Consider the following 10,918-nt stretch of genomic DNA (forward strand, 5'->3'; position numbering starts at 1 on the left):
CACACACACACACACACACACACACACACACACACACACACACACACACACTGAGCAGCAGAGGGCGCCAGATCTCTTTATTCTCGCGGCTGCAGTTCCAGGAGGCGCCACTCGATGTCACTGTTGTTCAATCTGAATCCAGAGTAATTTATACATGAGTTTTTATTACAAAGCTGTGGGTTTATGGCCACAGATTTATTCTTCAATGTCTTTCCATAATATCTGGCCAGGATATAATCATTTGGTAGCACCAAACAAGAGATTCATAGTAAAATCCGTCAGAATGTTTACCCTCGCTATGTTTTCTCAGCTAAATTCATGGAAATTCATCCCAAACTGTTCTTTTTGTGCTTTTGAAAATAAATCAGCACATCTATTCTTCACATGTACTAATTCAGTCTCATTCTGGAATGAGATCTCATTACTTATTTTTTACCTCTTTCAATAATTTAACTGAAATCAAAGAAGAAATGGTTGTGTTTCTGTTATGTAATACAGATTACATCTTCTTGAACAACGCTGTTATAATTTTGTGATTGTTGAAGATTTCATACCAATATATCCAGACGAACAGCTTCAAAACTTACATTTTCCCTAAAATATTTGCTGATGTTCTACTTCAATTAAAGAGGAAAAAAGCCATTAAAACATCCCAGGTTTTAACTAAGATTACCAAGTTCATTATAATTAGAGCAAATATTTTGCAGTAGACAGGAATTTTTTTTAATTAAATTAAATTTTTTTTTTTTTATAATAACAAAAAATATATAATTTATGTATTTATATATGTTGTATTGTTTATTTATTGTTTATTTTTATTAATATATTTATGTAATATTTTTTTAAATATATTATATTATATTATATTATATTATATTATATTATATTATATTATATTATATTATATTATATTATATTATATTATATTATATTATATTATATTATATTATATTATATTATATTATATTATATTATATTATATTATATTATATTATATTATATTATATTATATTATATTATATTGGACAATGCTGTTGAACACACACACACACACACACACACACACACACACTTCTATGAGCCACAGAGTTGTTAGTAACTAATGAAGTGCTCGATATGCAGGTTTACCTGCGTCTCCGGGTCGTTGATGGGGATGACGGAGTCTGCAGGGGCTGATGGGACTTGAGCTCTGCAGAGGAAAGCGGTCAGTATGAAGCTTCTGTTCAGTCTCTGAATGATGAATATGACACTCAGGTGTGTTTGTGTTCACCTGTGGTTGATGAAGCTGTACGGGCCGCCGTGAGCTCCCAAACTCACTCGGCTCATCTGTCGCTCTCTCTCACGCTCCTCCTGACGCTCTCGCTCGTGCCGTCGCTCGCGGGACTCGCATGTCTCCGTCAGGTCCTGTACGGAGAGTTTGTGCACTGTTCATTAGAATAACTGGATGAAGCCTGTCTAAAGCGCTGTGTTAGTCGTCACTGTGTTTATTTTCAGTGTTTACCAGGTAGTTGTTGTTGAGGAACCCAGCGGCGCGGCCCATCGCCTCATAGCACAGTGAGGAAGAGGAGGGTGAAGAGGCTGCTGATGAAGGAACGGGTTCAACAGAGCTGTCTGACACGATACTGCTGGGCCGCTACACACACACACACATTACAACACAAGTCAAGTCACATTTGTGACCCGTGCTGGCAAAATGAGTGTGAATGTGCATGGTCTAATTTTGAGCTACAGACAAAAGAAGTGAAAAATGTGAGCCTGCAGCACAAAAGCAGTGTTAAGTCGCTGGGGTATATTTGTAGCAATAGCCAACAATACATTGTATGGGTCAAAATTATCCATTTTTCTTTTATGCCAAAAATCATTAGGATATTAAGTAAAGATCATGTTCCATGAAGATATTTTGTAAATGTCCTACCGTAAATATATCAAAACTTAATTTTTGATTAGTAATATGCATTGCTAAGAACTTCATTTGAACAACTTTAAAGATGATTTTCTCAATATTTAGATTTTTTTGCACCCTCAGATTCCAGATTTTCAAATAGTTGCATCTCAGCCAAATATTGGGCTATCATAACAAACCATACATCAATGGAAAGCTTATTTATTGACATGTAAGACTAGATTTGTGGTCCAGGGTCACAAATGTCAGTTTTGGTTAAATTTGAGGTTTTCACAAAGATGAGTTCATTAAGCCCTCTTCTAGCGATCCCAATGCTCCAAATAGTGATTAAACGTCTAAAATGATCTTTACTTGTACGTTTTCTCAGAGGAGTACTTTTTCTCTGCTCACTTCTGGATGTCTGCTGCTGCTTCTCAAGTTGTAGGTCTATTGTTGCAAAGCGCAGCATTCCAGCTTTATGAATATTCATATCGAATTCTGGATGAGTCCAAACCAGTGAAATATGTCTTGATGAGGTCCACACAATAAACTATTATGTCTTACATGAACGTTTAGTTAATGGTTGGGGAAAAATCTGATGTGTGACATTATATCCGATCCATGCATTACAATAGGTCTTAATATAAATCTGTCTCAATGTTAATCATGAAATAGCATTAAAAGAAAAGACGGAATCACTCGCTGCTCCTGATTAAACTACTGTTTATTTGCATCATTGTTCTTATTTTTAATAAGAAAGATCAAATAAAAAATAGCTATATTGTGATTAATAATATAGTAATTATTATTAAGAAATGAATTGGAGGAAAACATGCAACGTTGCTGTTTTTCTGAAAATCAACTCTGCTGACTCTCACCTTCAAACGGCTATAACTCAGTCATTTTCCGTCTGATTTCAACAAGTCATATCATTTTGAAGGTATTTTAATGGAGAATGTGAATTTTTTTTTTTGTGAAAATTTGCTCATTCCAACTAATTTTGCCAGCACGGGTCACATTTACTTCTATAGTGCCTTATAAAATACAGATTCCCAGCTAATAGGAAATGATTTCAGAACGTTCTGGCAAGGTTCTCTCAAAGTTATGAACAAATCTTCCAGTAACGCTAATACAATGTTCATTCAACATTAACAAATTCATAAATTAATAAAGTTCTCCAGAACATTGGCAGAAAAACGTTATTCATATATTATTCATGGAATGTTTTTTTCTGAAACGTTTTCTGGACGTTCGTTTAACGTTTTTTTTAAATGTTGCTACCTGTTTCAGAATGTTCAGACAGCATTCAAATCTAACACTGAAATGATAAATGATAAAATGGAATGTTCCCTTAACGTTTATATAAAAATAGCTTTAAAAACTGTGCGTTTTGAACGTTTTGAGAACATTCAGAAACAACATTTTCATAACATTAGCGAAACGTTTTTTGGAACATATTTTGTTTGCAGAAACAAACAGGGAAAAAAACAGTGTTGCAAAATTCAGAAGACGACAATAGCATCATTATTCAGATCCGCGTTGATTCAGTTCAGCTCAATAACAGTGTCAGTTTTGCGAAGTTCACCAGTTATTTGTTTAATGAGGCTTCACTATTTCTAATGACCGTAAGCCATTTAGAAGCATTTTTGGTGTATATTTTTTTCATCATTTTATTTTTTGAATTGTGCAACACTTTAGTTGATACATTGCATGTTTTTTTAAAGTGTTTCTTGACATCTTTCTGCGGTTGAAACAAGATACCTTCTGATGTTCGTTCATGTTTATTTTGTGCTATAATAACTAGTAAAGAGGAAGAGATGATCGGTTCACGAGGAGCTACAGCGAAGTCACGACACATTAAAGAGCCACAAAACACTATTTATTGTTTGAATTTCTTTAAAAAGGGAAACATTTGCTGAAACTTTGTTTCATACAGAAGTAACCTGCTCTGTCTTGACTGTCGGCACGTTGTCAGTTTCTTCTTTGCTGCGCGATGTATTTTTCACTGCGTGAGAGCATGATGTGTGGCGAGAGAGCATCGCAAATAGCTGCAAATAATAGTTTCTGTGCACTATTTTGTGCATTTCTGAAAACATGAGCACTTTTGAGGAAGGTTTGGAATCTGTGGATAATAATACGGTACTCAATATACCAGCGACATGAATAAATTATGCAGATTAGCCTAACCATGCTTATGTTTCACTGTTCGCTGCAGCTGTTTATATTGTTGCTGATTGAAGTTATTTGTCATTCGGTGATTATACCTAGTGTTATTTGTGCTTTGTGTGAGTAGATGAGGCTCACACGCATCTGTTTGATACTGTGCCGATCGCAGTTTGTCAATGGAGAACAAAGAGCGTTTATTCGACAGTAAGGTTTTAGTCAGCACTGTCATCACTAAACTCCAGTCGACTCTTTCAAACACTTTCAGTCTAGCAGTTGGAAAGGTTAAGTTAGAATAGTTTGCCAGAGCACTAGTATAAACACAGCTAGTGAGTAGTGATGATGATTAATGACAACCTCTGTAGTCCCATGAAGACACTTGTTAGCTTTATCAAGTCAAGTAAGAGCTTAAAAAATTACTGAAATATTTTATGTTGTAGAATAGAAATAAAACATGAACATATTGGGCTTGTGTTAAACACAGACTTTATTTCATCTAACCAAAAGAAAAAAAAAAAAAATCTTTTAATTTTTTTTAATTAATATTTTGGATTTTGATTTAATTTAAAATGTCAATAGTTTTTTTTTTCATATTTTATGTTGTAGAAACAATGTGCAATATCTTAGACTTTATTTCAGGCATTTAGTCAAAAAAAGTTTTATTAATTTCATTAATTTTTATTAATATTTTGCATTCATTTTTATTCTTTCATTTTAATTTTAGTTCAGGTTTTAGTCATTTTTTTTATCTATTTATTTATTTTTTATTTATTTTTTATTTTTATAGTTATTTTAGTATACCAATTTAAACTCAATCAAATTGAGAAATGTTGAAATAAGTTCAAGTTTTTTTAATATTTCATTTAAGTTGAGGTTTATTTTATCCCAAGTAACAAAAATATGATTTTAGTTAAGTTTAATTTTTTAATTTTTATATATATAGATGTATATTTTACCTAATTTTAGTTCATTTTTATGTTTTTTTTTTTTCAAGTAATAACATTTTTTTTTTTTTTATGCTTTTAATTTTAGGAAACAACAACGATTCAATCAATTCCTGATGGACAAAATAATTTCTTCACATTCGAGAAGCTGTTTCACTGATATACGTCATAATCGGGAAGATTGCAGTTTCTACTTAGTTCCAACTTCAAAAAAATCAATATTTGTTAATTCAATATTTCCTGCGCTAAGTTCCTGTCTCAACAGGAAACACATTATGATTATGCAGCATGAGATGTGAAGAATCTGACCTCAGTCTGTGCTTTAGTGCAGGGCATAGGAAGACACGCCCCCTTCAGCCCTGGCTCCGCCTCCTGGTCAGAGTGGGCATCGCCAGCCACAGGCTGATCTCGAGGAGTGGAATCGGCTGAACCACGCCAGAAATACTCCTGAGACACGTCCTGAACCTGAGGAGGCTCTTCCCAAACACCTACAACACACACACACACACACACACACGCTGCAGAAACTGTCTGTCGTCATAGCAACTGCTGCTTCCTGCTACACAGGAGATAAATATAACCTTCAGACAGAAACACTACTGCTCAAAAGTTCATGGTCGGAAAGATTTTGGCTTTTTGTGACAGAACTTTTTTATTCATCAAAGTGCCACTAAAGACATTTATAATGTTACAAAAGAGTTCTATTGCAAATAAATGCTGTTCTTTTGAACTTTCTATTCATCTGTGAATCCTGAAAAATAAAATGTATCACGGTTTCCATGAAAATATTGTGCAGCACGACTATTTTTAACATTGATAAGCAGCAAATCAGCATATTAGAATGATTTCTGAAGGATCAAAGCAAAATGTTTCTAATTTAAACAGTATTAATTTAAAAATTATAGAATTATTTATATTTTGGATATATTTTGGATACGTTTAAAATTTCAAGACTAGAGCAACGATGCTGAAAATTCAGCTTTGCATCACAGGAATAAATTACATTTTACAATATATTCTCATAGGAGATGGCTATTTTAAATTCTAATAATATTTCAGAATTTTTACAGTATGTTTGATCAGATAAACGCAGCCTTGCTGAGCAGGAGAGCACATCTGTCTGTTGGTCACCTGTCTCCTGAGGCGTCTCCACAGACGGGCTCTCCTGTGACAGCGTGGTCCAGCTGGAGTCCTCCTCCTCCTCCTGTTTCTCGGGTCTCGCCGGGCGTTCGGGCGACTCCTCCGGCTCGTCTCCTCTCAGCTTCAGGCGTAACGGACTCCTCTGCAGACACCCGTCTCTGACGCGGCCGATGCGCTCGTTATTGGGCCGCAGCGAGTGTTCGTGAACCTCCAGCGTCTCTCCAGGACTCTCCTCCTCCTCCTCCTCTTCCTCGCTGGCCAGCAGGAGCAGGTGGTTCTGGGGGAGGGTGAGGTGCACCTCCACGTGGTTCTCTTTAGCCCACGTCTGCGCCTCTAGTTTGGGCAGGAGGTGTTTCTCCTCGGGCTGCGTGTCTTTATCCGGGCTGCTCGGCGCCTCCTCTTCTCGATGGTACTCTAGAAAGCTCTTGGTCCTCCTCCTGATGGTGGGGTTCTTCTGGTTGTCCTTCCCCTCCAGACAATCCCAGCTGCTCCTCACCAGGTTCCTGTCGTTCTTGTTGAGGTCCAGCTGCTCCTCTTTGAGCTGCAGGTTGGTGCCGTTTTTGGCCAGTTTGGGATTGGAGGTGGAGAAGGAGAGCGAGGAGCAGTAGAGGGATGAAGAGGAGGCGGATTTCATGGGGTGGGCGGGTTTTCGATCCGAGGAGGCATGGCTTTGGTTCAAAGGGGCGGGGTTTTGGCTCAAACCCATCGCTTTTTGGATATTGGTCAGCGCATATTTCTGCCGACTCTTCGAGCTTTGCGTTTCCTTGGAAACGGCGACCACGCCCTCCTTTATGGTGTCACAGCTCAGCTGCTGGTTGTGGGAGGAGCGTAAGTTGAGCGAGGTGGGCGGAGTCAATATAGGCCCGCTGTGATTGGTCGATTCTACGGCCGATGCGCTGCGTCTGAGGGGAGGCTTCTGCAGTGACATCATCGCAAACGATTAATCGGCTGCGGAGAGAGATAGAGAACGATGGTTAATTTATAATTCATGTTTCTGGGCTCATTATTATAGATGCTTGTTTCTGCCACGGGATAAAAAAAATAAATGTAATTGAAATATCTCACAATTCTATTTTATCTCGTAATTCTAATTTTTCCTCACATTTCTTACTACTTCCGCAATTCTTAATTTTTTCTCGCAATTCTGACTTTATATCTTGCAATTCTATTTTTTCTTACAATTCTGACTTTTTTTCTCGAAATTCTACATTTTTTTTCTTGCAATTTTGGCTTTATATTTTGCAATTCAGACTTTTTTCTTGCGATTGAATTTTTTATTACAATTCTTAGTTCTTATCTCACAATTCTAACTTTATATCTTACAATTAAATTTTTTTCGCATTTCAAACTTTTTTTCTAATTCTAAAAAAAATTCCTCACAATTCTGACTTTTTTTCTCACAATTCAAAAATTGTTCTTGCAATTCTGAAGTTATATCTCACAATTCTGACTTTTTCTAGTAATTCTGACTTTTTATCTTGCAATTCTATTTGTATCTAACCAGTCTGCTTCTGACCTTTTCACCACCAGTTCTGACTAATTAGCTTCATTAATTCCTGTCACTGAAAACAGAGCTGGAAAAGCATGTTTAGATATTTGCCAAAGGAAAACACACTCAAATATAATCACATCTTATTATTTTCTCATATTAAAGAATATCCCAAATGTGAGATCTTGTTGATATCTCATTCATTTCTCCTAGACGGCAATGAGATTAATTCAGATTTTTACTCTTCTCCTGTTTCTCAAGTGTTTCTCCCTAGATTTTCTCTAGTTTCATTAGAAATCTCAATTATGTCTCAAATTGTTCTCAGATTTGTCAGAGATCTCAATTTGAATTTAAACATTTCTCACCTGCCATCCACATTAATTCTATCATCTACTTTTGTACTTTTAATGATCACTAACGTTGTTTATATTGACTTCCAGAGTTGGAGGTAATGCATTACAAGTAACGTGACAAGTTACTTTTTCAAATGAGTAACACCAGTTACTTTGTTTCTCATGTATCGACTGACTGCTCTCGTGTTGCCATGTTGAGAGAAATCAGGAGTAAGTGCAGAGGTGTTGTGTGTGTATAAATATGAATAAAAACAGTGAAATGCAAACTCAGAATATGACACACAAACTAAACAAATGTTAAGTAACAAAAATATCCTTTTACGTATTTAATGCCATTTTATTAACCAGTGTATTTGCTGCTGACATTTCATGACCCAATTCAACCATACAAATAAGCAAAGATGACTTTAGATAAACATAAACATCTTAAAACATCTTTTTTACAAACAATAAACAAACAAGCCAGGCCACATGAGAAACAGTAACGCAAAAGTAACGTAATACATTACTTTCCATAAAAAGTATACATAAAGAAAGTAACAGAATTAGTTGCTTTTTTTAGGGAGTAACAACATTGTAATGCATTACTTTTAAAAGTTACTTTCCCCAACACTGCTGACTTCTATCGTGATTTGTGTGTGTGTGTGTGTGTGTGTGTGTGTGTGTGTGTGTGTGTGTGTGTGTCTGAGTGAGTGTGTGCTCTAATTCTGTTTTTATAAGCTGCTGACTGGATTGAGCCATAAAGCATTTATTTAAAGAATAAAGACATTTACAGCTACATTTGTGTCTGTTGCCAGCTGAGATTAATTTGAGACTTTGTATGAAACATACCTGAGAATGAGAATGAATAATAACATTTGCTCTGTTAATCAACCGTGTTTCACTGTGAGTTTGTGACTCTTAGAACCCATCACCTTTACATGAACTGCACAGTCAGCAAAGCGTCTCACGTTAAACTCCGACAAACGGGTTCAGTCCACACACACACACACACACACACACACACACACACACACACACACACACACACACACACACACTCACATGATGTGTGTGTCAGTCTCCACATGCGTGACTGTTTTTCTGTGCATCAGCCAAATGGTGTTTTGACTGATCGCAACCCTGATACTGTATTCAGAACAATGTTATTGTGTTCATTAATAACTCAGATTTACTTAGATAATAGATATAGTTATTCAAGAAGGCAACTGGATATTAAATGCATATTTACAGAAAATCATAAGGATTAAGCGGTTTTAACTTGTTTTTACACTTTTACACATCTTACTGGGACTGGTCTGTAAAACTGCACAAAACAAATAGTTTATATTCCTACATGCAATAAAATTGAACAGCAAAACTGCAAGACTGTAAGTGTATAACAGTATAGTACACTATACAGTAAAATACTATTGGAAAGTAATTTACAAAAAATCTGAAATAGGATATACCAGCAAAAATGCAAGACTCAGTAACTATAATGCAACTAAAGTAACTCTAGTATAGCATAATACAGTAAAAGACTATTGGATAATTTATCCAACTCTTTGATTATAATCCTATATACAATCAAATTTGAAATAAAATGCAAGTTTATAACAGTATAGTATAGTGCAATATTGCATTGTAAAAGACAAAAGAAAAATTTATGGAATTTATGATTATAATCCAATATTCAATAAGAGTTGAAATCAGATATAACAGCAAAAATGCAAAGCTTAATAACGTTAGTATAGTACTGCAATAATTGCATGTTCTGACTGATTATAATTGTGCAATAACATTTGAAATAAGATAAAATGCAAGATTAGTGCGATATTGCATAATGTAGCAAAAGACATGGAAAATAATATATGCTAAATCTGATTATAATCTCATATGCAATAAAATCTGAAATAAGATATACCATCAAGAATGCAAGACCTAATAACTTTACTACAGTATAGCATTGCAATAATTGCATATTCTGACTGATTACAAATCATACATGCAATAAGATTTGAAATTAGATATAGCTTTACTAGAAAAAATAGCAAGACTCAATAATGCATAATATAGTGAAATACACTAATGTATACAACTCTTTGATTATAATCCTACATGCAATACGCAAACTATAAAAATGCCATAAAATACAAGGCTTAACAGCACAAATATTTAAGTATTTAAAATAAAAGTCAATATTTTGCAAAACTGGATGAAAATACAGCATGACATGAGGATGCACAGAAGTTGTTAGTCCTCCTGATCATGACGGATCGCTTCTGATCGGCCCAAAACATTCTGTGCGATGAATGACGCACATCTGAACTTAAACACACAGTCTGCAACAAATGCTCCATGCAGCATCATCATCTCGCGCATTATTGCACATAAACACACATATTCCTGCATGGCATTGATGTGACAGCGAGAAGTGTCAAGTCACGCTCTCGTTACGCGCATCCTGTGCATAACAAACTCAATGCAAGCATCAATTATATAAAGTTGCATCACCGAAGATGCATCAGATCAATCGGAATAATCAATAATGTGTGTGAGACTGTTACTCACCAGCTTGCTCCGCTGTTCTCTCGCCTGAAGATGCTGATGCGGAGCCGCGAGGTGACGCCCGCTTTTAAAGCCCAGACGCCCGCAATCTGAGACAGCTCCTCTGCTCTCCGCACCGCGCCTCTCTGCGCATGCGCCCCGCGCCGCTGCCTCTGTGTGCGCTCACACTGACCAATCAGAGCGCCGAGCGCAAGGTGCTGCATGAATATTAATCAGGTCGCTCTGACTTCGCGTCGCGAGTTTCCTAGAGCGTCTAGAAACTGATATAATATTCATGAGGCACGTAGAATGATTGGAGGGATGGAGCGCCGACTCACCTGCTACAAAAACATTATTTTTTAGTTGTTTAAATGCATAGATTAATGGTACCTATAGTATTTATTTGACGGACACTTCA

At 36.0% G+C, this 10,918-nt stretch overlaps 1 protein-coding gene across 2 annotated transcripts in view; it reads right to left on the reverse strand.

Moving 5' to 3' along the window:
* The window catches only part of LOC107700886 (amyloid beta A4 precursor protein-binding family B member 2-like), a 36,454-nt gene extending 25,809 nt beyond the window's left edge, over positions 1-10,645 (reverse strand). For both annotated transcript variants that reach the window (XM_016502721.1, XM_016502720.1), the window contains exons 1-6: positions 10,525-10,645; positions 6,121-7,077; positions 5,299-5,477; positions 1,502-1,633; positions 1,271-1,404; positions 1,129-1,189 (exon numbers count right to left, since the gene is read on the reverse strand). In XM_016502721.1, the coding sequence (XP_016358207.1) occupies positions 1,129-1,189; positions 1,271-1,404; positions 1,502-1,633; positions 5,299-5,477; positions 6,121-7,060 (1,446 nt within the window). In that variant the 5' untranslated portion in view covers positions 7,061-7,077; positions 10,525-10,645. The remainder of the gene's footprint in view (positions 1-1,128; positions 1,190-1,270; positions 1,405-1,501; positions 1,634-5,298; positions 5,478-6,120; positions 7,078-10,524) is intronic.
* Between the last annotated feature and the right edge of the window lie 273 nt (positions 10,646-10,918).

The sequence above is a fragment of the Sinocyclocheilus anshuiensis genome, unplaced genomic scaffold (genome assembly GCF_001515605.1).
Source record: "Sinocyclocheilus anshuiensis isolate Anshui unplaced genomic scaffold, SAMN03320099.WGS_v1.1 scaffold1654, whole genome shotgun sequence".
NCBI lineage: Eukaryota > Metazoa > Chordata > Actinopteri > Cypriniformes > Cyprinidae > Sinocyclocheilus > Sinocyclocheilus anshuiensis.